Source organism: Telopea speciosissima, chromosome 7 (genome assembly GCF_018873765.1).
Source record: "Telopea speciosissima isolate NSW1024214 ecotype Mountain lineage chromosome 7, Tspe_v1, whole genome shotgun sequence".
Classification (NCBI taxonomy): domain Eukaryota; kingdom Viridiplantae; phylum Streptophyta; class Magnoliopsida; order Proteales; family Proteaceae; genus Telopea; species Telopea speciosissima.
Genome location: NC_057922.1, coordinates 31175803 through 31203348, shown reverse-complemented (window position 1 = coordinate 31203348; position 27546 = coordinate 31175803). Strand labels below are relative to the sequence as shown.

Here is a 27546-nt window from a genome sequence, read left to right as displayed (position 1 = left end):
TATAACTTAAATGGCTCACGTGACCATGGGTTTAAAGTTCAAATTTCGCAAGTCTCAGTCGATATTTTGACTGAGACCTGCATAGAGCTCCAAATCCTTCATTTTTTTCCTCTTCTTCCACTCTTTCAAGCATCATCCAAGCATTGTTCATCCTCATTTTCGACGGATTGTCGCCGGAAACACGATGGAGCCTCATCCGGAAAACTAAAGGCCACATTTTGACTTTATTTTTTATTCATTACTTTGTTTCAATCTGTTATTATATCTTTGAGTACTTATATAGTTATACAATGTGTATTTAACTATTTTTACATCAGGGTCCGATCATATACTGTCAATCAAGGGTGCAAACCCAAAACACCATTTTAAGTTCATTTTTTTGCAATTTGAAGGTTTAAATGTGTTTATTTAGCTTAAATAAGGGTGAACATGAAGTATTAGGCCTTAATATGGTAAAAAACCCACCAAAATGGACTACCAAAATATGGCAGAAAAAATATCAGATTTCGACGAAATTTCAGTACATTTCGGATATCTCGGACAGCTCGAGAAACCGATATATCGCGAGATATTGAACCTTGCTTGTAATTACAAAAGTTCATCAACCAGAAGAATGATGGAAGAACTTTGTGATATTAGTCATATCCATGTATTTTGTACATAAGTTTCCATCCATCCCATTTAAACATTCTAATACATTTTCAAATGCACACACACACCAAAAGGACATTTCTTGGTAGTTTTGTAAGTCTTAACTCTCTCATGAATCTCAGTTTGTTATTGTCTGCTTGGGCTTGTACTCAACTTGAATTATGGGCCTGGGCTCTGTCCGCGCCTACCAAAGATCTCTAGTATGCCACGGTCAGCCCAACCTATCAAACTTTCTCCATTGACATGGAGGAGTAACCTTTTCTCCTGTTGCACATTTTGTGTAATTTGACTAAGTTTTCCATAAGTTTATTTGTGATTTCCTATAATTGACAGGACAAAAGCAAGGTTTTGTTATCGATTCTTTGAATTGAATTGTTCTAATCATTTATATTTAGTATCAGAAGTTGATTTTCTCATCTTCTGCAAAAAATCTAAAGCATTGACTTTATTGTTATATCAAATTCTTTTAAGCATATTTTTGCCCTATTGCCTTGTTTTTGTCTTCAGCCTCAAGTGTACAGTAAGTGTCACAAAGAAAAAGGGAGAATCTGTCTTAGAGTGGAAGTCCTACATTTCTAGCGAAAATAAGCTGACTTATTTTTGGAATTCAGAATGAATTGTCTGGGTGATGAACTATCTTTACTTCGATATTACATGATTTAATTTATTGGGAGATGATCAAAGAGGAAGAATTTCTTTTACCAAACAATGTCATATTCATTAAGAACATATGTTAGGGGAAGTGCTTGGGAGTTTTCTTGACTGATCCTCCTACGATTGGCAACCTTAACAGGCGAAAAAATATTTTGGATTTAGGCTCCTTGAAAGACACAGCAAAGTTCTTTGTTCCAGGTAAATGTAATTTTTTTTTTGTTTTACTCCAAGTATCTTTTTCACAACAAGCACACTTCAATTTTATGACTGTGCAGTGTTGAATATCGATACCAATATTAGTGTCCTTGTTACCTAGTCGAAACCCTTCTCTGTGATGATATTGAACAATATGTTGACCCTGCACTATGTGATATCAACATCTATGTGGGAACAAAAAAGTCTTGACCATGTTATATTGTCATTGTAGGTGGGGGCAACATTATACTCCGCATGTTCAATAAAAATCAGGGAAGATGAAGGTTTCAGGTAAACAAACATCAAATTCTAGTTAAGCATGTGCTAATACCTTCTACATGGCCTGCTGCTTCTCATCCACGATTTTCCTGAATGGGTACCTACTTCCTTTGGGTTGCCAAATCAATGTCATACTATGAGGAAATCATTCTAGATAACCGTTTTTCTCTGTTAAAATTTTCTTTATTGGGAATTTCCTCAGTGACTTTGATTTATATTTGATTTCTTTCAGGAATTGTTACTTCTATGAGTTTAGCATTGATGAACATGTTAGACTAGTAGCTGCCATCAACAGTGGGAAGGTATTCATGCATTCTCTTCACTGGGGGACATGATATTGGTCTGGGCACCTTTTACTATCTCAGACCTTCTGTTTTACTGAGGGACATGACTCTACAGACCTATCTCTACCACCAATGCTCTAGAGTTTGTGTAAATGCTATTGGACTGGAATCTTTTAGTTTAGAGCATAGGGTCTGCACCCGAAGTTGTGACTAGTGAAGCCTCACAATTTTAGAATAATGTTTGCAGGTTTGTTTATAAATATTGGATTTGTTCATATCCCCTTGCTGCAAAGTCAGAGAACAAGATGGTTGCTCAAAATTTCTTCTTTCAAATCATTGCTTGTAAGCCTGTGCTGAACTTCCCAGTTCGGAATGGTCTTTAACTGTTATGTTATCATGGAGTTTTCCTAATCAAATAGACTTTGAATGCCTTTGATGTTGTAGGCATGTTTCACTGATGCTGTTGCCCCACAGTCTAATGGGAGGATGATGGTGTAAAGCTACGTTCATCTTTTTTATCAATATCAGTTCTATAATCATCCATTGAATGTTCATTAAGAAGGTTTCCAAATTGACAGGTTTTAGAATTGAAAGTCTCTTATTTATTAGTCTGAGCAGGGTGGATGGATGTTAAGTCACTGTACTTTTTGTCGGAAGAAGTATTCTCTGTAAAAATTTATATTAAAAGTGGATTTCACCCATTGTTTGGCAGATACCAGACTTGAACATAAGCTGTTAAGAAGAAGACCTTAGTTTGTATATAGACAACTCAAGTGTTGTTTCATGGTAATTTCAGTTGAGGCAGGTCAGAATTGAATCATGAAATTATTGCAAAATTTTGTGCCAACTTGGAGGAGACTTTGAGAAGGATTTTGTTTCCAGTTTGAGGCACAGGCCTGTGCAAGTTTGATAAAGTTTCCCACATTTGCAGGAGCTGGAGTTTTGAATTCCATCTCAGCAAGGCTATTGATTCTGAAGTCTAGTCTTGCTTCAAGCAGCTGGGTGGGGCCTAACCTGATTATGGATACGATTAAGTCTTTAAATTTTGATGTTAAGTTGCACTCAACTGGTTAAGACCATCACACTCTTTTGCGCTGGCACAAAGGTTATGTTGCATGTGGGTTCGAAACTTGAAAACATTCTCTTCTGTGAAGCAGGGGTTAAGGCTGTGTACATTTGAAATTTTCATCATCTCAAGTGTGGTGCACCGTCCAATGCACCTTTAAAGTTCATTGAACGGTGCACCTCATTTGTGCACCGAGGTGCACCTTTAACAATCCAATGCATAAGTGAGGTGTACTGTCCAATGCACTTTAAAGGTGCATTAGGTTGTGAATCGCACTTGAGAGGATGAAAATCCATACATTTGCCCCATTGAAACCTTGTAGTTGTGAGAGCCTTGTGCACTGGGACGCTCTTTTACATATGCTAGTGTGATGGACGAATGTGGTGAAACTACACTTCCCACCAATTAGATATGCCACTGCCAATAAATTACATAGAATGGGTCATAATTTGATTAGGATTTAAATTTACCTCCAAAGTACATATTGAGTTGGTTAAAATATATATATATATATATATTTTTGGTAAAGAGTTGGTTAAAATATTTATTACATAATCACTAATGCTAGTACATATTGAGACTAAATTAATATGTAGGTAGAAAATGTGCTTTAAAATTGGTCAATCCACATCACAGACATCAAATACCACACCTTGTTAGATTGAGATGATCAAGTGGATGTTAAAATAAAATATAAACATTAAAGGAATAATATATCATTAATTATGTAATATGTAGTTAGGTCCTCTTAATATGTACTTCGTATGTAGATTTAAAGGCGAATAGAAAAATAGTGAAAATGTGCCAGGGGTAGTTTAAGTATTATTTTAAAATCAAGGTAGATACAGAGGTGAGAATTTGCTTTATGAGGGGAATTAGAAAAGGAAGTATTCTATATGGGAGTTTCAGTGAATATAATTTAAGTTTGAGAACTAAGGGGGATTTCCATTTTTATTTTCCATTGCCTCTATGAGTATCTCAATTTGAAACCCATGTGATGAGTTTAGATAGGAATTTTAGAGTTTTGAGTTCAGAAGTGATCATGAGGAACTTATGTGAGTGATGTTTTAATTGTTACCATAACTTCCCTTTCTGGGAAGGTAATTAACCTCCATATATAGTTTATGTGCTTTGGGCTTCACAAAGTAAAGTACTAAAGTTGGACCTGTTAGGATTTTTCCAAAATGCGACGAGTGTGTGCTTAATTAATTATCGGGTCGATCATTGATGGGGATCAAGAAATACAAGGGCTGACGTGGCTGCTACTATTTTATTGAGATGGACCAGACCGGCCTGGCCCATTGTGGAAGTGGGTTAGGGTTGAGGAGTATTATAAATACTACTGATGAGGGGTCCCTGCGGTCACTATTCTCTTTTCTCTTTTCTCCACAAGAAAGGGAGTTGTGGGAGAGTCTAGGAGACGGCAGAAGATCCCCATCGCGGATTGCATTCATTATCTGACGGATTGTTGCAGCTATTGGAGGGCGTTCTTATCTGTTCTACATCAGCACACATGGGTGCTAGGTACACTTTGTTTTCCCTGTTTATTTTGATTCAATCGTATTCTAGAGATCTGTATGGGGACGGATTCGGGTTTGACAAAACCCCTGCGTGTTCTAACAGGTGGTATCAGAGCCGACCATATGGACCTAGGATCGATTGATTAAGAACCTGGATCGAGGTTTGACGGTGGAAATAGGGTTTTTGGCCGGATTTTGGCGAAACAGCACGCTTTGGCCACTGTCGGATTTTTCCACCGGCAAAAATCTAAACTTTTTCTATGGGTACGAAGGGCTCGGAGAGACGATCACGACGCCGTGTGGATCATCACTGCCGGCGGCCGGACACGCCGGCACGCGTTGGTTAAAGCCGCGAGTGAGATCCACGCGTCGACGACAGTTGCAAAAAAAAAAAAAAAAAAAGAAGAAAAATTCGTAGCGATGCTGACGTCAGCATGACGTTAGCCCTGATGCTTTTGGGGCATGTTTGACCCGGTCAAAGCTTACCCGACCCAGACCTGGTCAAGGTTGACTCGACCCGGATATAAGACCCAACCCGTGACCTGTTAGGAACCCATTTTTTGACTCGGTTTTTTTGACCCGATGACTTGGTTGGGTGGACTGGCGGCTCGGTTCAGGTGAACTGGGTTCGGTTCGCTTGCTTCGGTTCACTTTGGTTCGGACAAGTTCGGTTCGATTTTTTTTTTAAAAAGAAGAAGGGGAAAATGACCATACAACTTTAAATGGATCGTGTGGGTTCGTTTGGATGAATTTTGAGATGCAGTTTTTTTTTCTGGTGTGTCTGTTTTTTCGTGCTCTTCGTTTTTGATATGCAATTTGGAATACCTTGGATAAACAGAGACTATGGTTTTGATGGTTTTTGCGTTTTCCAGTTGTTTTGGGAATAGAATCGACTGTTTTAGAATGTTTTATTGTTCTAGAAGCTGTTTTTCTTGTTTTGGAACGCCGTTTTAATTGGATTCTGTTTTGGGATGCCCCATTTTACTTGTATTTTTTAAGGCCGACGTTTTGGGTATCTTGTTCGAATATTTTGTTGAATTTATGGGACCTGTCAATGACGATTGTGTCACCTTTGAGTGATGTATGGGCGAGTGGAGCATCTGATTGGGCTCCGGTTGGTCTTGTTTCGTTCGTAATTTCAAGACCTACCCACTGATACTTGGTTTTGGACGTTTAATACTTTCAGGGACCTATTTTGGATGATTATGCTACTTCGAGCATATTTGGACTATTTTGGGCTGACCACTGCCACTTGGACGATGAATGTGCATATCACAACACATTATGGACGATCGATGTGTTTATATTGCTGCATATCTGGTTGGGGAATTATGAGAGGATAACATGGTGATCTACCAAAGTGGCTCATTGAATCCTTTTATGGTTCTGTTAAGGCAGCGGAATAGGTGACATTAGCCCAAAAGCGATGTTACCAAAGATTGACGATGTGATATACACATGGATTGGAAGGATAGTGGTCTGAGGGTTCTAGTTGCCCAAAGGTGCTGGGATTTCTGAAAACTACTGATCTCTTCATGGAAAGACAATGTGTCCATCCAAAGATAGTGTATTCAAAGAATTTGGGATGCGTGACCTAGGGGTTTTCTTACCGCCCAAAGGTGGAGGAAAATTTCCGAAAGTCATCGATATCTCACGGTAATTGCAGTGCGATAAATTATTGTTGAGGTGCATAACCTAGGGATTTCTCTATCACCCAAAGGTGGAGGGAGATTTTTGAAAATTGTTGCTACCTCGCGGTATTTGCGGTACCATAAAGACGTGTATCGGTACAATAAAGACGTGTACCTTTGACCCTAAAGGGCAAGAATGCAATATTATTGTAAAGCAGTATTGTTGTTTGATATTTATCATCTTGATTGTATGCATACATGTACTTGGTGTGTTGATGATAAATGTTAAGAACCACTGATTTTGTGATAATATGTTGATACATATTTAGTGATGAATGGATACGCGATGGGTAAAGAACATGTTAGTTTGTGCAATATAGAAACTTTTAATGTTATGATATGTTGTTTCTATATGTTGATGGAAATTATGCTGATGACGAATAATAACTTATTATGGGAGATGAAATAATAAGTGAATAATTATGGTAACTGACGGTTAACCAACGAGCATAATGAACCATGAACGAATAATCCATCAATAAGAATTGTAACGATGAAAGATTGTTTTAAAAACAATTTGTAACCTATAGGGTATAACCGGCCTTGAGCCATTTGACAGAAGCTGCTTCGGTAGCGTAGATTGAAAATATATCAATAATATGGAATGATAAAGCCAAGCACTGAAATAAAACAAAGAATAATAAGAGGAATGAATGAACGAATAATATCATGAAGAATATAATAAAGAAATTGATGCACTTAACAAACTATGATTATACCCTTGAAGGAATTAGTATCTAATTGTGCACAAGAAAGAAAGAAAGAATCTTGAGAGTGGTACTTGACTGAGAACAAAGAAGTAATCGATTCGAATAGTTTGACGGTTTTTGATTACTTTGTACCGAGATGTGTGTTTTGGATCTTTATTTCAAACTTGATCGATTTATTTTGCTCGATTTTCTTGATCAGTGGGAGTGCTTCTTTACATGATTGTTCTGTTTGTGGATTGAGAGTTCTTCCTATTTCGTTGATATGCTTGTTGAGTGGGAGGACTTAATATATGTTTTTGTTTCAATTGTGATGCTTCTGTTCGATTGTGATGAATAGCATCTGCATGCATGCATATGGTTGATGTGTTGAGGGCCTTTTGGTCTAAGGGTGTTCAATTGGCGACGAGCCAAGTCGTTCGGCTATTTCTAGCCATGGATGTTCGATTGGTGATAAACCAAGTCATTCGATTACCAACGAATCATGACGATGTTCAAAGATAATCCATGAGTCGTACGATGCTCATGATACGTTCGAGGACCCACAAGGAATGATGACAATATTTATGTGATCACAGACGTGTACGACATTCCTTGTACAAAATCATCTCAAGGCGGTTCATGTTAGTAAGTAGATCTTTGTTTGTAGCTGACAGAAAGTGATATGCCGTATGTTGAAGTGTATTTTTTGCTATTGCTTGACATCGATATATTTGCTAACTGGGTCAAGGTTTAGTAGCATTATTGTTGTATTGAGATCCCATGGCCACATCTGATAATGATGACCTTATAATTAATCTAGCCCAAGTGGGAGATTGATAGGATTTTTCCAAAATGCGACGAGTGTGGGCTTAATTAATTATCGGATCGATCATTGATGGGGATCAAGAAATACAAAGGCTGACGTGGCTGCTACTGTTTTATTGAAATGGACCGGACCGGCCTGGCCCATTGTGGAAGTGGGTTAGAATTGGGGAGTATTATAAATACTACTGATGAGGGATCCCTGCAGTCACTATTCTCTTTTCTCTTTTCTCCACAAGAAAGGGAGCTGTGGGAGAGTCTAGGAGACGGCAGAAGATCCCCATCGCGGATTGCATTCATTATCTGACGGATTGTTGCAGCTATTGGAGGGCGTTTTTATCTGTTCTACATCAGCACATGTGGGTGCCAGGTGCACTTTGCTTTCCCTGTTTATTTTGATTCAATCGTATTCTAGAGATCTGTATGGGGATGGATTCGGGTTTGACAAAACCCGAGCGTGTTCTAACAGGACCATCCATGCATTAATTATAGAGAGAATCATAGTCACTCCTTTCTTTTTCCTACATTTAATCTGTAACCAAACTAGGAACTATTTGATAGAAACTCATAAAAGCTATGGGATTCACAGTCTATGAGACTTGATATGCCATCCAACCTCCACCAAGTTTATAAATTTATTGCAGTAAATGTACGTGCATAGTTTAGGCTAGTAACAAATATGATTTTGAATGTATATTGCCTTTTCGTCATCTCCAGTCTTTCTTTTTACAAGTCTCTTTTTCTTTTATTCCTAGAGAGATTAATAGCGTGGCTGACTCTCTAGCTCAAAAGGCTCTCTCCCTTACGTGCAGGAAAGATTGGCCTATTTCCACCTCCTGTCTCAAGGATGCTATGGCTTTGGCACATCTATCTCAATGAAATTCTGATTACCAAAAAAAAAAAATATATTGCCTTTTCTTCAAAAAATAAAAAAGTATGGCTTTAAATATAGTATAACTGATTAGAAAAAAAAAAAGGATACATGTAACTAACCTCATTTAATTGGATAAGACTAGGTTAAGTCAAGTTGTATATTCGAGATCACCCATGATATTAAACGTACGTGGGGAAAGCAATTCTTCTGGGATTTGGACCAATTAAGTAAGATAGGATCACAAGGGTAGCCAACTGGTAGTTTTTGTCCCTGTTCCGATCTATAAAAATCAAACCAAAACCTATAGTTATTGTTTCGAGCGGTTTCAATCTGTTATTGTTCTTTTAACGATTTCTTATTGATGTATTATCGATTTGATGTATTTTCTATATATGAAAGCAAAGTGAAGTATAACGCTTCACTATTTGCGTCTTAGTAGTACATAGATTAGCTCATGTGATAGAGGATTCCACATACATCTAAATGACTAAATTTTAGTCCAAAGTAGGTAAGAAAAGTTGCTCAAACTTTGATTCAAAGTTTTAGTAAAATGATCAAAATACCATCAAATGAGATGAATATAAAATACAAGATGACATCTTTTGTAATTTTAACTATTATACTTTTTCGGGTCCTCTATCACATGGACTAACTCATACACGGTCATATGACAAATAATGAGGTGTTATACTTCACTAGGCATAGTTACGGGGAAGAAAATATTGAATTTTATTAGGTTGTTTTATTTTTTGAATGAGAAAACCATATAAAAAATTATATTTTTAAGAGCCACCAACTAACGGCAACAGCCCCGAGCAACAACCATTCTTCCCTCCTCTTCTCTATTCATACTTGTTCCTGTTACATTCCCTTTCGGTCCTATCTTATTTATACTTGAATTTTTATCTCTTTTTCTCTATCAGCTCAGACGAGGAATCATTACCAGCCAGAGTTCTTATCCACACATTTCCTCTTCCATGCAACCCATTGTCTACTTCGATCTCTCAAACGCTAAACGGACTTGGAAATTCAAATGCACAAACCAATTCAGACATCTAGAAGTGGGTGATGGCGGGTTCTGCTCTGTTCTTTTCCTCTCTTTTTCAGAAGCTTGGCTCTTCCTCTATTAGCAAGGAAACTGTTATTGCACTCACTATTTTCTTCACCCTACTCTGTGCTTGTATCGTGATTGGTCATCTCCTTGAAGAAAACCAATGGGCTAACGAGTCCATCACTGCTCTTCTTTGGTTCGTTTTTCCCCCTCTTTTCTTTCCCCTGCTTGTGGTGATTGGTTCTATATGGGTGTTTCAAATTCAGCTTGGTGTGAGATGGTAATTGCAATAATGATTGGTTATAGGGATTATGTGCTGGATTTGTTGTCTTGTTGGTCAGTAAAGGCCAGAGCTCGAGCATACTTAATTTCAGTGAGGAGTTGTTCTTCATTTATTTGCTTCCTCCTATCATTTTCAATGCTGGGTAAGGCTCGAGTCTTTTGTCAATGGAGTTTCCTACTTTCTTCTTATCTTGCTTATGATTCTGTTGCAGGCATCAAGCACAAGGCTTTCTGACCGGTTTCTCAACTGTATTGTTATAACTTAACAAAGTATAGGGTGTAGATGATGTGCTTGAAGTTAATTCTTAGTCATATGCTTTCTCATTCTCTCTTCTTCTTGGATTCAACTAATACAGAGTCAGACAGAAATGTTCTGGAAACAGTGGAATAATTTGGTCCGCCACCCTCCACCCCGTTGGAAAAATTCATCTGAAGCATACATGGTAACACATGTAATAACTAATAAGGGGATAGATTACTTATCTTAATTGTAGACAAACTGAGGTTGATGACTTGGCAATCTCAAGCTCCATATAAAGCGTCACGAATCTGAAAACCATGACAAAACTAGAGAAATCGGTGGGGCTGAGTCGTGACAAAAGTCACTCTCCTTAAACTGTAGATGTCACCTATGGTACAAACCAGGTTTCTGCGAATCAGCCTCTAAGATAAAACAACATCCCAAAAGAAGCTTAGAAGTGATGCACTTCACTTACTAGGCTACTAAGGGCATGGAGAATTGCACTCAATTGGATATACACAAAGAAGAGAGAAGCCAAAAACAAAATTGAGATTGTCTCCAATTGTTAGAGAAATATGCGGACCTCTTCTCTTTATATAGTAGAAGAAGAGGTACTCCAAAGGGATGTCTTCAAAAGATATGCCCACAAAACATGTCTTTTCCTACAAGATTTGTATGTTGACCATTCAAACAAGTCTTCCAATATATCCACCTATTGGTCATTTAGGTGCCTATTAAGAAAAGATCCAACCCTCCAACACACATTTTTAGAAAATAAAATAATATTTTGAATAAAATATTTTAAAATCATTTAAAATTCAAACAAACCTCAGTTTTTCATGCCCTTGTTCTTTTCTTAGGGCTGTTCCACTTTTTTTTTTTGAAGGACATATTGAAGGGATTTCTACATGTTATTCTGTCCTAAGTCCGGATGCACCATCTTGCGCATCAAAGTACTGGAGTTGATATACTGTGAATTGTGATTTTCAACCTAATTTTAATTCAGATAAACAAGTCTTTGGTCTTGGATGTTGATTTATGAAACTTAATTACATTTTCCAGTTTTCAGGTCAAGAAAAAGCAGTTTTTTCGCAACTTCTCAACGATATTGTTATTTGGGGCGCTTGGCACACTCATATCATTCTGCCTTATCTCCCTAGGTGACTTTAGTATATATCTGCCATTGCTCTTCCCCACAGCACCTCCCCACCCCATGCCAAGAATTTCTCTCTTTTCTTGTGTTTGTTGAAAGCGAAAATGCTTGATGCTTTTACCTTTTTTTTCTTTTCTTTTTGTGGTAAACAACAAAAAGATGCTCAAGGTTGAAAATTTATTTTATTTCTTAACTAATAGATAAAAGATTTTGCATTTCATGCTTCATATTAAGAGTTCCAATTTTTTATATTTTAAGATGTGGTGAGCACAGTATAAACTTCAATAATATTAGTTCAATATAAAAGAAAACCTGGTGTAATAGATAATAAATGTCAATGAAAACAGAAATACTCTATCAAGAATTCTGTTTTTAGAGAGAATATATTTTCTGAGTGCAATTTGAGTGAACTTCTTACTCATTTGATAAGTAAAGTGACAGATGCCGCATTAGATCTCCATAAATCAATCATTATGAATATGCAGGGAAACCACTAACTGTCAGTGCATTACTAATACACATTTTAAATGGAACTTCTAATTTGTCTTAGGAGCTGTAAAGAGATTAGGATGAGACAAGGATTCTATACTCTAGAATAAAATTAGAACTTGTGTAAATGGAAAGGCTCTGCCTCAACCCATCTCTCCCATGATCCAACAAAACGTATCTAAGTAAATAAATCATGTTGATGGGTGAAAATTGTCTTGGCCATGTTTTGGTCCTAAATGCATATCAATAGTGGTAGCTTCAGGGGAAATTGGAAAAGCAAGAGGAGCATTATGGAAAGGAGCACTCCACTCAACTGAACATCCTCATCTCAGTTATGATTATTTATTTTAAATTATTTCTTTATTGTGTAACATTCAGGTTTATGTAGCATTGCTGTTTTACAGTTGTCTATTTTAATTTACCCTTTGGTTTTCCTGGAATGCATCAATTAACACTACACTTCAGAAGCATCGTTTCACATCATCCTCCCAGATCCACATCAATGGGAAACACCCTCTAATTTCTTACTCATTGACGACTGAACTAAGAAATGGAAAGTGGTCACTCTAGTTTATCTCTTGGTCATCAATCTTAACAATTCTTCTTTGCTACTCCTATTGTCAGCGAAATTCCACCCCATTTATTCCTATGTTTCAATTATTGTGAAACCTTGTGATTCTAAAGCGTCATTCAACAATTCTAATTTGGAATTTGCTACCCTTGGTCTTATTATCAGAACAAATCATCAACAAACACCACAAAACAATGGACTTCTACTGACACATATGGAGTTAACTCAACCATAAATAATGCAAGGAGGTCACACTTGATGCATGGCCCCTGGTGTAGACCTACTTTGATCAGAAACTTGATTGTCTTCCCAACAGTTGTTCTAACACCATTTACAGATCCATAAACATATCCTTAATTGTGTCCATACATCTACTTAATACCTTCTAAACACTAAGGCAAAGAGAAAATGATCCAATTAATAGAAGACAACTCAGTTCATTTATTCTTCCATACTTGGTGGACACATTAATAACACAGTCAAAAGAAAATGAAAACATAATTATGGGTCATTTTCTTCTTGTTGTTTCTCTATGTTCCATGCAGTACAATTTTCCCAGTAATCTAAATATAATTGTACGATCCTCTATTCCTAATCCTAGTGATAGTGTGATATTGCTTTGTACAGGACCGATAATGAGTGAAAAACTAGAAATTTTGTTTGATCTTGAATATGTATTTCTAACTATAAGGAGCACACCAAAACTCTCTCAAAGATTTTATGATATCTTTATGGATAATTGGAATTGATGAAATTGATTCTATTCATAAGATGGTTAATTTTGGCAGTGATTTGGAGGAGGCAAATGATGTTCACCATAAAACCAAATTTGAATGACTGATGCTTTGCAAGACAACTCATCCTTATAATGCTTCCTAAGAACTTTGTGTAGCACAAGGATTTTACATGACTTGGGAGTCTGCCAAGGAAATTATGCCTGTTTGCCAATATATTCCATTTCACTGGAGGCTACCATAGTGTACTCTTTCCCAAGACATGCATATTCTTCTAGACCATCTTGGTTCAGTAAAGAGCGCAGAAACATTTCAGGCTAGCTGGATTGATATATAAATCCTTCTAAATTAGACAGTGTTTGACTGAATAACGTAGTTCACGATGATTGATCCAGCTTCAACATGCCATTTCTGATTCTGGGATACCACAGAGAAATAAATAATTCCCATTGAGTTAATTCCTGACATATAAGGAAACATTTCTTTGCAATATACAGCTTCAGAATCAAATTCTAGAGTTGAGCTAGATCAACTGACATCTTCATCATGTCTAACATTCAGTTGTTCTGTTGGAAACTTTCTAGGAGCATTTTTTCTATTGAAAAGGATTGGTATGGCATCTTTGCGTGTGCAAGATTATCTAGGTGATTACTACTCAAGTATACTGAGTTTTAAATTCACCTTTATTATTTTGCTTCACTGTTCATATTGAGAACCTGAGATTGGTATATTGCAGCTATTGGTGCCATATTGTCAGCCACAGATTCTGTGTGTACATTGCAGGTTATGCTGATAATGTCAAAATAGATCCAATACATTACTTACGATTTCAATGATTATAAGATATGCCACTATTCCACTAATATCTGATCTTTCCGTGTTAAAGGTTCTCAGTCAAGACAAGACACCCTTACTTTACAGTCTTGTATTCGGGGAGGGAGTAGTGAATGATGCGACCTCTATTGTACTTTTCAATGCAGTCCAAACAGTTGATCTCAGCAGTATCAATGCTTTCATATCCTTAAAACTGTTTGGGACCTTCCTTTATCTCTACTTAACGAGTACAGCACTTGGCATAGCAGTAAGTTCTTAGTTCGTTGATTGGTTACATATTACAATGTGGATCACAATAAGCATGTCCATTAGGAAGTTTGCGGTCAATTCAGATCGTTTTCGCCTAAGTCCAAATATGAATGACACCTTCAGTTGTGCTGAATTTTCTATATTAATCTTCAAAAGACTTCAAGTACTTTAACTTCTTAATTGATTGTTGTTTTGAGTTTTTCATATCGTTTCACAAGTACTTGCATCTCTTTCTTAGATCTTCCCTTCTTTCGTTTAAAAATGAATGCCAAACTTTCTTAACATGTCTAAGTTGATGTTGAATTGTAGACCTCAAAATTAGAGCAACACGTCTTCTGAAATCTCAAATCCCATACAAATCTATCTGAAGATAGCAATATGTCTTACTTCTCTTGCTCCCAGCTCAGATAACATCAGTATTTTGTACTCCAAATGTTAACATCTCTCCTATTTTCTATTCTTTTCCTTTTGTTTTGCATTGTAATTTTTGTAAATATGGAGGATATGTCAATATAATTTATTAATTATTTTAATTAAGCAGTTCAAAATTTATAAACTCATACAATTAAAATTACTTGATTCAACTCATTGGACTTGCATGCTTGAGTTTGGCTTCCAAGTTTTCCTTTATTTCATAAATTTAAGGGCCATCGTTTGAATTTCTACCATCAGTGAGAACTATATACATGTTATGTCAAAAGTTCATGCTTTATACTAACTATGCCATTCCTTGCTGCTTTGCAGGTAGGTCTTATCAGTGCCTACATTATAAAGACATTATACTTTGGAAGGTATCATTGAAAACTTTAGGCTCCACATTCAAAGTTTTTATGGTGGCTTTATTCTATTTAGGTTTATCTGTGTCTGACAGTGTTTAAACATATGTTGCTTTTGCGTTTGTTAGATGTTTTTAAGTCTATGAGACAATTTGATTTCCACCAATAAATGTACACATAATTTGGCACTAAGGCATGACATGTAAATATCAATAGAATGCATCTCTTCATATTATGAAAGAAAACTCATTGATGGTTTTGAAAAAGAAAATAGAGAAATGAGTGATTCTTTGAAGAGAAGGAACAATCGAGCTGTACTTACCTTGTACCACATTTTATTGGATGAATATAAGGAGCTTTAGCTAAGAGAAACTACATTGGGGTCCGGATTTGGTGACAGTGTCTATGGAGAGGGATAATTTGTATGCTAAGCTTTCAAGTGCAATGATGATGCCCATAAAGGTCATGCCATCTTCTGATTTGAAGTTATTGAACCTGGTACTTTTTGTTGGCCTTGGACCAGAGATTGGTATCTTTAAAAGTCCTTTTGGACCGAATTTCTTTCAGGCAAAGAAGAGTTTGCAAATTTCTTCAGCATCAAGAGAGATTTTGAGATAACATCAGGGGCCTCTCCAACTAATGTATTAGAATTCAACCATATGACTGAACATGCTCCAAATCTCTAGATGGAAAATTTCATATTCTGGAAATTAATCAAGTCGTAGAAGTAAATAATTGGAGGGACACCATCATTATTAAGAATATCTGTTGATTTGCCATGGAGGCTGTTAACAAAGGTGCAAGAGCAAAAGCAATGAAAGCTAGGGACCGAGTCAGCTGACCAGAAGCAGTGAACTTTGACATTGTTAAGATATGAATTGTGTTTTGTCACAATAGGGAGTGTCCCTATTGTGATATGTTTGGTCTTCTTTAGTTTTACTAGTTGGAGTCTAGTTAGATTAAGTTGTGTATGTGTGTCATGTAACCTACTCAGAGTCCGACACTGATTTTGCTTATTATTATAAATGGTTCATTGGCAGGCCGCAATAGGTATGTTGAACCTATTGTGGGTTTAGCTCTCTCTTCTACTTTACAGGTACTATTTACAGATCCTGGTTTTATTACATGGTATCACAACTTATCTCTCTCTTCTCCCCTCTTCCAGATTTGTTTAAATCTACCTATCTGGTATTTTATTTGCTACTGTGAGGGGGAGGTTGGAGATTATTTTATTGTGATCTTATTTGCACCTACTCTTGATTATGGGATTTATCATGTATGTTATGCTCATCCTTCGTGCTGTATGATGGTGGAATATTTTTTATTGCATCCTCTGCATTATTTGTAAGTGAGGGGGAGATTGGAGTTATTATTTATTTGAGTCATCAACAAAGTGTCATCTACTTATTTGAAGACTATTATTTTCTGTTTGTGTCTCCTGCTTGTGTTATCAACAACAATTTTATCTTCTGAAGATAATTATTTGTGGTTTTTAGAAACAATGTAATTTAGTAGTGGTCCACAACAGCCTTATGTTGTCTGGTTCCCAACAACCTTGAGTTATTTGGTCTCCAGCAACCTGATGTTGCTACTTGGTCCCCAACAACCTGATGTTGCTACTTGGTTCGTAGTGGCCTATACTGCACTTTTATCTTGTTCGCAACAACCTATGCTGCAAATTTATTTGTGACCTCTATTTGGGGCTCATAAGTATATCAATATTTTCACTTTATATGTCTTGTTTGTGAAATTACTAGTCACCACTTGCCTTCCTTGAGAAGAGTTTATGATGTTGTTGCTATGATGTTTTGGATTGTGATTAATGTTCTCTACCGCATATTTTGTTCATTGCTGGCTAGATTTATTCAACATGAAAATTTTCTATACTATTGTTGTTGATAATTGGTGTGCTTGAGTTGATATTGCTACTAGAATGAAGTTCTCCCTGTGTTCACTGGCGTCTACAACTGCTCTATTTATGTTAAAGACTGGTGCTACTTTTAATATATATCCTTGTTGGTTCAAGCTGGAGCTTTCTTTTGATACACACACACAAATATTCCAGATTGAGGGAGTGTTAAGAGATGTACTGTGTTTAATCTCATGATAGGGTAGTGTTCCTATTGTGATATGTTTGGTCTTCTTTAGTGTTACTAGTTGGAGTCTAGTTATATTAAGTTGTGCATGTGTCTCTTGTAACCTACTCAGAGTGACTCTGATTTTTCTTATTATTATATAGTTCATTGGCAGACCATGATAGGTATGTCGAACCTATCATGGGTTTAGCTCTCTCTTCTACTTTGCAGGTACTAGTTACATATCCTGGTTTTGTTATAGACATATATTTGTTCCTATATCCATAATGGGGTTGGAACGAAGAAATTGACAGCTTGAATACAGAAAGATGAATAAATAATCCAAGGAGCAGTAGCAGTAGATTTGGTAGCTTTCTTCTTAGGTTTCATAGTTTCATGTGAGACAGAATGGAGCAACATGAGAGTTCAATAGAAATAGCTTTACATGACTGGGAGAATCTGACCATTTAGTAAACATTATGGGCAAGTTGCAGTATGACACAATGAGGAAGAAACATGATAAAAGTGGACCAGATAAGTTGTTTTAAATCTCAACCATCTATTGGAAAAAAAACTATAAAGGGAAATACTTTAGCAAATACGGAGTCAGCTTTGAACTTCTCTACGAACAGCCAACTAAAAGGATAAATTCTAGATAAAGGATTATGCAAAACTTAAAGTAAATTTGAGGCAACATTACTTGAGAAAATGCTCTTAAAAAATTATTAAGAGAAATTGATAGGTCTACTACAGAGATCGTGCATGACTCAAAGAACCTTTCTAATCGTAGGAGATCTACTGGACTATAAAAAAGAGTCTTTATAGCCCAATCAATCTCAGGAGAACCACAAATATCATTATTCACCTTTTCATATCCATATTGATCCTTCAATCATCCTTCCAGTCAACTTTAAGTCACAATATTTCATTCAAAACATTGTAGCTCTTCTTTTAGACTTTTTATGGTCAACCATCTGGATGGGATTCATCTGAATCTTATAAATCTTTACATCAGATTGTTTAGTTTATTTCTCATAATATTAGTCCATTTTATGTCCATCGACTCGTACTGGATCTTGTTTTGTCAATTCATTTTCCTAGCTTTGGGCTACCCTTGGTGAAATAATGGTGTTTATTGAGAATGTCCTTTGCCACTTGAAATTTAAAGTTCTTTGTGGTTCAAATAATTAGTCTTTGACCATTTTTAATTTAACTTTGTTAAAACATTAGTTTTTCAGTTGTTTAATCATCTACTGAACATCGGAGTTTCTTTTGGATAAAACAGACTGACTAAAGGCAACCACTGCAGCCTCCAAGTCACCTAATCCAGTCTATTCTATAAGGTGGCTAGGAAGTAAGCTACACTTTCAAATCATCAATAATCACTTTCCTGGTGCGTCGGTTATTAAGAAACAGCTTGCTTGTGGCAGCATATCTAGGCTCACCCTTAACCCAATACAAAGAAGAAGAAAAAGATATATGGTTTCTTTATCATGTCTTTACAAAATAAAAATATGCTTATTATCATGAACCACATCATTGTTTCAAGCTGACTTCACATCATTGATCTTTATCTTCAGGCATTCCACAGATCGTGAAGTTGCAGTTATGATGCTTATGGCTTATTTGTCATATATGTTAGCTGAGGTAATAAAGTATCAAGTGTGAATCTTTCCTTTTAAAGTTCAGGGTAGATTGAAAAACTGACTTGATTGGCAACTTGTTGCAAACCAGAAAACTAACTAACCAGCAGAAGAATGAAGAAGAGGAGAAGAATAAGAAGAGAAGAGAGAGGGAGAAGCACACTGCCAAGAGAGAGAGAGAGAAAAGGCAGCCTGCAATAGGAAACTGAATTCTATCGCAGGACCTGGGTTCTATTAATAATAAAATTCAACTTAATATTATGTCAGTTACTTAGGGGTTTATTATGAAATTATGCCTAAGCCCTTACATATTACAATTTAACAAATAAGGACAGAAAAGAAGATAAATAAAATAGAACCCCAAAAACCCAAGATAAATAAGACAAAACTACCCCTAATTCTCGACACAACTGATTCACATAAATTTTTAGATTTTATTTTCTTCTCTTTGCCATGTACGGTTGCATATATAGCTTTCTCATATGTCCTTTAAGTAGCAAAAGACCTGTTTATTGGATATTATATGAACTGCAGCCTCCGAGGAGTCCCTATTTTCTAGGTTTGCATATGGCAATTCCTTACTTCCCTCTCATTGTTGTTTTCAATTGAATTTCTAGTGTATTAGACTATTAGTCCATCTATTTGAATAATAGATTTTCATGCAGTGCATTTTGTAGCCCTACATTTACTATTTACCTAACAACACTATTTTTTTTTTCTTTGGCAGCTGTTGTCCCTTAGTGGGATTTTGACAATTTTCTTTTGTGGCATTGTCATGTCACACTATACGTGGCACAATGTTACTGAAAGCTCAAGGATAACAACCAAGTAAGAGTGTATCTTCTGATTAGGGAAAAAGAAGGCTGCCAGGCTGTGTGGAGCCTGTTCCCAGTCACAGGAAGGGCGAAATGGCCGCCCTGCCCCCATGAAATGAAAAATCCCACCCCTGGGGCCACGCAGCCTGGCATCGATCCCCCTCCCATATTAGTATTACCTTCTTGCTACACATTATTCTTCACCGGGGGTGGGGGTGTTCATGTTCTTAGTGTGATGTTTAATGTTTTTAATCTGGGTTACTCAGATAAATGCAATGGGAACTTTAGTGGGAAATTTTTTAATTATTTAATGATTTCATGATTGCAGGCATGCATTTGCAACTATGTCATTTATTGCAGAAACTTTTATATTCCTGTATGTTGGTATGGATGCCTTAGACATTGACAAGTGGAAAGCAAGCCATACAAGGTGAGACTTTGTTAACTTTCTTAATAATTGATCACTAGTTTGTTGAAGTTGCTCCCAAATGTGTTGAATCTGACATGACAGAACTAAAAGCTGTTTATAATTTGTATTTGGTTTACTCAACAATTCATTTTCTTATTGAGAATACATATGGATCACTTTGGTTTACTCTTCATACAGTGAAAGAAGAATTTGAAAGCAGTAAATAGAGATCCATTAAAAAATCATATGCACACTTGCTGCTGACAATTGTGTTTGTATACCCCATCTACTGGATTTCCTAGACAAGGTCTTAATGCTGGACAGAATAGGAGAGGGGAAATCTGAGAAGAAATCAGAATTTCAGGGGGCGGAAGAGAAGAAACCGTGAGAAGAAGAAGAAAGGGTGAGGGGGTGTGCACACACACTAACTCACTTTTTTTAATTCATTCTTGCATATCATTATGATGGGGGGGGGGGGATTACATCTATTTATAAAATCCAAAAATAAAGACTACTAATTACTTACTAAAACCAGACTAACTAAAATAGAAACCCATAAAACTCAAATTGGAAATTTCCCTATATGTCTAATGACTACCTTAAATAAAAGATTACATAATAATTTCCCAAATAAAATAAACTTCCTAAAACCCTACTAGATCCAAACACTCAAACTGGACCTGGTTCAACTGGGTTTGGGAGTACACTAGTTGGGTTGGCTGTCCTGCATCAGGTCTGCTTTGCCATTCCACTGTATCAGGGGTCATAACTTTTATTAAAGCATGAATTTTCATAATGAGCTTTGTCCTTCAATTGGTAGGCAACAAAGCTCAACCTTTCATCTGATTTAATATTTGGTACCTGGGTGCCTGATTGACAACCTTTAAGGCAGATTTCACTGTTGGATCTAATATTATTCTTGTTAAATAATTACTGACACAGTTAATTTCCTCGTTCAGATGTTTGGAATCCAAAAAAATTTTCTACTTTTTTTGGTGGGGGGAGTTGGGGGGGGGGGGGAGGGGAGAGCCTGCGGTCATTGATTGAAGTTGGTATCTCGCGGTCTTGGCACGTTATCAATGTGTCCATGCAATGTTTTGGATAGTGGACACCATATCCTAGAAGGAAACAAATAATTTCAACTGCCTTTTAATTGCATTGCGTAGACCTCAGTCACTTGGTTCAGTGATATTGTACTTGAATACAGTTTCATCAGTTGGCTGGTTGCTTGAAGGAGACTTTGATGACCTCAACCACTAAATAAGCTTGTGATCTTGTAAGACATACCCAACCTACTAAATTCTGCCTTTGCAGGGAAGTATATTTTAATCAATAAATAGTTGAATGCTGCAAATCTAGGTGTTGAAAATTGTAAGCATTTCTAGATTCTGTGAATCATAGAAATCTCAGGAGAGGAATATTCACAACCACTTAAGGTGTCCTGATTTAGGCATTAAGAAGGATAGATTAAATGAAAGAATCTTCCATGGGAGGTGCGGATGTACCTTAAACATTTTACAAAATCAATACATCCCAACCCAACATGCTTTCAAACTTATTATTTTTAGGTGTCCAGCTGGTTTTTTTTTTCAACTTGAAACCTAAATGTCATTGATTCTCCTAATTCTTGGAGTTCCTTGACAGCAGCGATCAGTATGCCTCAACTCTGTGGACAGTCCATCAAGTCCTTGGGGAACAGAACTTTAATACTAACAACTATTTAAGAGGCGATGAGAGTGGAATCAGAGGTACTATTCAGGATCAGACAGATCAGTCCCTTTTTGCTTATGCCAACTGTTCCAAAGCTGGTAAAGTCCTACTACATGACCTTCAAGCTATTGATTTTGTCCTTATGCTGGCTAAGTAGCATAACAATGGTTCAGATTGTGGGCTTGATTTCAAATATAATGATCCAGTTGAAGTTCCATGGATTACAGAGAAAGCATTGAAACATATTTCCTTTCAGAGATTAATTCTCTAGTTTCACTAATAGAGAGATTCTGACAAGAGGAGAAAAAATTTTAGAAGGTTGTGTATCACCTTGCCTTGGAAAAAAAAAAATCATGAGATTCTTCTTTTTCCTCATCAGTTTCATTTTGAGCTCTGTAGCTAATTACCTGATGATGCTAATAACTTTATGGCCCTTGATAGAGTTGTATGGTTGACAAAGATACATGTAGCTGTCCCAAGATATATTAAGTAAGTCTTAAGTTGAATAGAGATTATAATAGGTATACATATTATAAAAGTTAACCCTGATCTGGTTCTTCCTAACCCCAAGCTTGTGCTCTCTGAACTCTTTTACTTTTGTATGTAGGTACATGGTATTTTCCTCAGCTGCTCTGACTTCCTTTAATTTTATATGCATTTGTATGGTCCATACAGTATTTGACTAATAGATAATAGGTTGCGTATGTGTCAATGTTTATGATGATTGGTTTAATCTATTAAATTATCTTTCTTGTTTCAATTCTTTTGGACTTCCTATTGGGGAATGGGAAAAAATGTCAATTTGATCTGGATATGCAATTTAATATTTGCGACAATTTCAGATGTAGAACAACCAACAATAACTACTAGAAGAGAAGAAGAGAGGAAGAGAATAGGGAGAAAAGTAGTGCTACCGATTGGAGAGAATATGTTTAACTCCAATCGGTAGTGGTAGTGTGTATTATATAATGAAAACAAAATATCAGAAATACAAGTATGCCCCCATAACTAACATAACACACATAAGACCCTAATAAGCAAGAATATCACAAAAACTCTCCTGTGGTGCTAGCTATAATGTAGTGTTTTTAGTAGTCTTTTCTTATGGAGGCTGACCTCATACTGTGGTTTAGTGCGTCACTCTAATAGCATATATAATATCTGACATTTCTAGTTCATGTCAACCTCTTTGTTTCAGTGCAGGAATTTCAATTGCTATCAGTTTGACACTACTTGCTTTAGTGCTGGTTGGAAGAGCTGCATTTGTGTTCCTTCTTGCAAACATTGCTAATTACTTTAAAAGAAGAGAGAGTGCAAAGATTACACTGCGTGAACAAGTAATTTTCATGACAAAACTATCACAAGAAATTACCAAACAGTTTCCACTAACTGTTAACCAGAAAAAAATAGCTTTAACCCTTGTGACTGTTTTGAATTCAGTTCATAATTTGGTGGGCAGGCCTAATGAGAGGTGCAGTTACTATTGCTTTATCATATGATCAGGTAAATCCAAAATATGCAGCTCATTCCTTGAGTAGCTAAAGCTATGAACTCATTATCAAAAAAAAAGCTAAAGCTATGAAGTTTTACAATATACAATCTACATTGCAGTTTACAGGATCTGGCTCAACTTCAACATCCACAGAAGACCGTGCACGTATGATCACTTGAACCATAATCATTGTCCTCTTCAGTACAGTGGTATGTCCATCAGTAAATTGATGGTTTTCATATTCTGTTTTAAGTCTATTGTAATATCGAGGTATGTAGAAGTGGTGGGTCATGTTCCCTTGGGCTTGTGCATATACCTGAAGTCATCTCTATATGTATATAAAAGGGTTCTCTGAAAACTAACAAACTTTCGGATATTAACATGCTTATTGGAATTTTCAGACAACGAACTAAAATGCTTTCCATCCATCAATATGGTCTTTGGATCGATAACAAAGCCTCTGATTGATGCTCTGCTGTTTCCACAAAAGCAGTCAATTATGAATGTAGCTGAACTCCCGAGCTTTGAAGAATTACATATCTCGCTTCTAGAAGATGGAGGGCCAAGTGATGAAGGTGTCCAACAAACACTCCCCAGGAGAGGTAGTCTAAGCTTACTAATAAGCCAACCCACATCAACTGTTCACTACTTCTGGAGGAAGTTTGATGACAGATACATGAGGCCAATGTTTGGAGGCCGAGGTTTTGTACCATTTGTTCCTAGTTCACCAACTGGTGCAGAAGGAGAACCTTCTCAAACTTGAAGGCATGGTTCTGTTTACTTATATCTTATGCTTTATAAGGAAACTTTTAATTTCTGCCATAGGCATCATTATTGTTATAGTAAAAATAGTTTCACCATTTCTTCCTTTTGAGTTGTGGTTAGAATAAGAGTATTCACATTCCTAATGCCTTTATAATATTCATATCTAATAAATCCAATTCCTATTGTTCTAGGAATCATTGGAATATCTTGTAGTAGAAGACTAGAAGCTGTGATTTATCTCACATGTATTAGAATTTCTCATGCCAAATCAATGGACGCGCGGGAGAGAGAGTGTCTCACAATTCGTATACTAAGCCCCGCAACTCCACATGGTCAGAGAGGAGAGAGAGTGTGTGAGAAAGATGTCTTTTTCCCATTTATTTATAATTCAGAAGGTTCAATTGATATACACGGGATATGGGACCCACAAATCAGATGCCGTGGCCGCGGATCTTCGATGCAACGTGTCAGGGGGTGAATTGTGTGGACTTCTCTAAGCGAAGGCAGAGAGACCAATCAGATTGGAGTCAAACCATACAGACCAATTGACCATTTCCCCCATAGAGTCTTGAAATTGTTCTTTATTGACTTTATTTATTTGGAAATGGAAAAAGCTGAGAAGATGCCTTTTCAAAGGCCAGGGTAGTGACGTAGCTTTGACCAGTATGTAAATTTCAGTCTTGTCTTTGTGTTCGATCTTCTTAATTTCCTCTCAACTTCCGGCCATATAGGAAGCTGAAAACGGAATTATGGATATCTATTGTGCGATGAAATTACTAAATTGCCCAAAAAAATTGAAGAACGAGAGAGGGGATTACGAATCTTCCTATTAAGCAATCCTTCGAGGGTCTATTCATATATATATTTTCCCCTCCAATTAACCTCAAGTCTTTTTATTCATATTTCACAGGAAATCTCGAATTCCAGATTTCAGAGAGAACTAGAAAGAGATGAACGAAGACTTACAGGAGGGGACGCTGAGCAATGGAGAGAACGAGCTTCGATGGAGATTTATAACGAAGGTGTGTGGAATCGTTGCTGCTCAGATCGTTCTAACCATGATCGTCTCTTCTGCGATCGTCTTATACTCTCCCATCAACCAACTTTACTGGATAACCTTCGACCGATTTTTCTTGTTTCCAGTCTTGAACTTAATTCGTATGTCGATCACCTCTCTCTCTCTCCTATGTTTGAATTAATTTATTTTTGTAAGGTAATTTATCGATACGTCAAAAGCTCCAGAACTGATTGAACGCGTTAAATCAAGTTCCATATTAGGTTAAGCCGAATTTAACACCCATACATTAGAGTGGATCCCATCAACTGCAGAACAATTTTCCACCTTTCATTGGTGTTGGGATTTGATGTCTTGTATTCCGTCGCTAGTATATATTAGTGTGCTGATTTCAAATCATGCCAAAAGTTATTTTTAGGGCTCTATAGGTATTTTAGTAAAATTCTTATGAGAAAAAGGACTCCGGCCCGGAGCATGGCTTCTGCACTTAGACATGGGTGAAATGACTGTCCCATACCCCCCATGAAAGGCGGAAAGTCTGCTTTTGTTGATGCTTGTCTGCTCATTCTTATTGTCCCCCTGGCAAAAAGGCTATGCTCCGGGACAAAGAACTCATGTATCCCCAATTCTTGTATAGGCCGGTAAATCAATCTCAGATAAGTGTGAGGAGGAACTATTGTCACTCAGTAACTCTATTCTCCATTGATAATGAAACAGGTCTCATTTCAACGTGGACATGGACATGGACAATAAATCTTTATGTGCATTATATACGTGATTGTTTGTTTGTGATTTCCATTCTTTTCTGCATCATTTCAGGTTCACATTTTTCTATAGGTATCTATTTGTTAGCTCACAGAGACTCTGAATTTGATTGTGCAGTAGTTTCGTGCTCCTTGTACATTTATCATCGAAAACGTTCTTTGAAATTCTTATTCCTTGGGCTGTTCACTGCAACTATAATTATCAATGGGGGAGTAATATGTGCATTTATAGCAGGTTGGTCATCTTCTATATCGCTTTCTTTCTGGTTGATGATGTTTGTGGCCGGGTACTTTCAAGTATCCATAAAAAGGTCTTTATTTAAATTCATTGCTTATTAATTTGCAGGAAAAGTATTACTTGAAGCATTAATTTTACTCTCAGCTGTGGTTCCTGCCTTGACTGGGTACTTTTTCTGGGTTTCAAAGAAGGGCAAAGCAGTAGCAGATTTAAGCAATCTTGAACTATTCTTATTTTCGAGCTTCATTATCCTTTTCCTCACTGGCTTTATCCAGGTGAAGTAGAGTATTTTTCTAGTACTTAAATTAACTTTAAATTAATGCTTCATTAATATTTGATCTAATTAAAGATCTAACAATTTCCCCATCCTTTTTCTTCAATTCCTTTTGCAGATGTTCTTCCCACTTGGGTCAACAACAGCAGTTGCAATTTGTGGTGGCATCTATGCCATGATTTTCTCATGGTATCTTCTTTATGATATGGAGAAACTGATGAAGCGCTTCACTTACGACGAGTACATATGGGCTTCTACACAATTCTATCTAGATTTCCTTGATATTTTTCCTTTGACTGGTTTATTGTCATAGTAAATATAAGTTTTCACATTTCTAAAGCTTGTATCATTTATCAAATAAATTCGATTCCTGTTGTTTTAGGAATTATTATTGGGGATATATTTGTAGTTCAATTAGAAAATATATGAATTTGCTTTTACATTGATGTTGCAAGATTAAAAGAAAAAAAAAAGAAGATGAAGAATGCCCTTAATTAAGGACTTAAGGGAATTCCCCAACTTTCTATGAATGCCCTTAAGGAGAAGATCTCTACTCTTTAAGAATGTTATTGCTGGTTTTAAATGAAATTTTAAAACAAATTAAGATTCAAAATAAGTTTAAGTACAAAATAAGTTTTATTAATATTAATGTCTTTATTTACTTATCATTTCAGTTGATTTAGGAGACACTTATGTCTCTTCATAATAATTCTTTTTGTTTGATATGTAGCCTCCCCTTGAAGCTCCTAAAGAAAAGAGAAACTCTATTCAGTTATTGGACTTTTGAATTCTACTCTTAATTCTCCTCTTAATTTCTCATTCTCATTGCATTTTCCTTTTGTATATAAATAGAGGAGGGCTTAGCCTCTTTGTATATCAATCAATCAAGTAATCAAGTCTTCTTTAGAAGTGCATGTGTGATTTGAGCTTGCATGTGTTTTTCATGCATTCTCTTAATTTCTTTTGAGTTTTTGAAAGGTCCTTTGTGTGAGTTCTTTTAAGTTTGAGCACAGCCCTGTAGTACTCGAAGGGGTCTAGTAGTCGAGTGCACGATTACTAGGGGAGCTGGTGGGGTGTTTTATCTTAGAGGTCGATTCGCATATTCCCGGTTGCATCATAGGGGGCATCTACGGTCTTAAGAACAGTGTTAAGTGACACGACTCAGTCCGTGATTTTTTTTTAACAATTTCTATTACAGGTTTATGGAAGAATCCGTGCAAGAGATAATTTGAAAGCTCTCT

At 36.5% G+C, this 27546-nt stretch overlaps 2 protein-coding genes and 2 long non-coding RNA genes across 4 annotated transcripts; 3 read left to right on the top strand and 1 right to left on the bottom strand.

Annotated features, from left to right (window-relative positions):
• Positions 1-784: 784 nt before the first annotated feature.
• LOC122669981 lies at positions 785-2418 on the top strand. The gene is made up of 3 exons (XR_006334113.1): positions 785-1791; positions 2012-2048; positions 2369-2418. It is a non-coding gene; the product is annotated as an uncharacterized LOC122669981 (long non-coding RNA).
• Positions 2419-3196: 778 nt separating this feature from the next.
• LOC122669982 lies at positions 3197-18286 on the bottom strand. Its single transcript, XR_006334114.1, has 3 exons — positions 18152-18286; positions 12827-12833; positions 3197-3206 (listed from the first exon to the last, which is right to left on the bottom strand). It is a non-coding gene; the product is annotated as an uncharacterized LOC122669982 (long non-coding RNA).
• Positions 9639-23828, top strand: LOC122669978 (sodium/hydrogen exchanger 2-like). The gene is made up of 14 exons (XM_043866904.1): positions 9639-9972; positions 10083-10201; positions 13831-13890; positions 13983-14029; positions 14133-14327; positions 15074-15120; positions 18761-18827; positions 19551-19651; positions 19967-20068; positions 21692-21795; positions 22961-23094; positions 23198-23260; positions 23369-23458; positions 23686-23828. Exons 1-13 carry the CDS (start codon positions 9794-9796, stop codon positions 23426-23428), a joined length of 1278 nt encoding a protein of 425 aa, XP_043722839.1. The 5' UTR covers positions 9639-9793; the 3' UTR covers positions 23429-23458; positions 23686-23828.
• Positions 23683-26618, top strand: LOC122668449 (BI1-like protein). The gene is made up of 4 exons (XM_043865014.1): positions 23683-23983; positions 25849-26028; positions 26140-26306; positions 26424-26618. Exons 1-4 carry the CDS (start codon positions 23683-23685, stop codon positions 26616-26618), a joined length of 843 nt encoding a protein of 280 aa, XP_043720949.1.
• Positions 26619-27546: the final 928 nt, after the last annotated feature.

Bases quoted from the DNA above. Each gene is read 5' to 3' on its own strand.
- LOC122669978 (XM_043866904.1), top strand. From the start codon at position 9,794: ATGGCGGGTTCTGCTCTGTTCTTTTCCTCTCTTTTTCAGAAGCTTGGC. The intron at 13,891-13,982 runs GTGATTACTACT...GGTATATTGCAG, and splicing joins GCGTGTGCAAGATTATCTAG to CTATTGGTGCCATATTGTCA. The intron at 19,652-19,966 runs GTAAGAGTGTAT...TCATGATTGCAG, and splicing joins AGCTCAAGGATAACAACCAA to GCATGCATTTGCAACTATGT.
- LOC122668449 (XM_043865014.1), top strand. From the start codon at position 23,683: ATGGTCTTTGGATCGATAACAAAGCCTCTGATTGATGCTCTGCTGTTT. The intron at 26,029-26,139 runs GTTGGTCATCTT...ATTAATTTGCAG, and splicing joins AATATGTGCATTTATAGCAG to GAAAAGTATTACTTGAAGCA. The intron at 26,307-26,423 runs GTGAAGTAGAGT...TTCCTTTTGCAG, and splicing joins TCCTCACTGGCTTTATCCAG to ATGTTCTTCCCACTTGGGTC.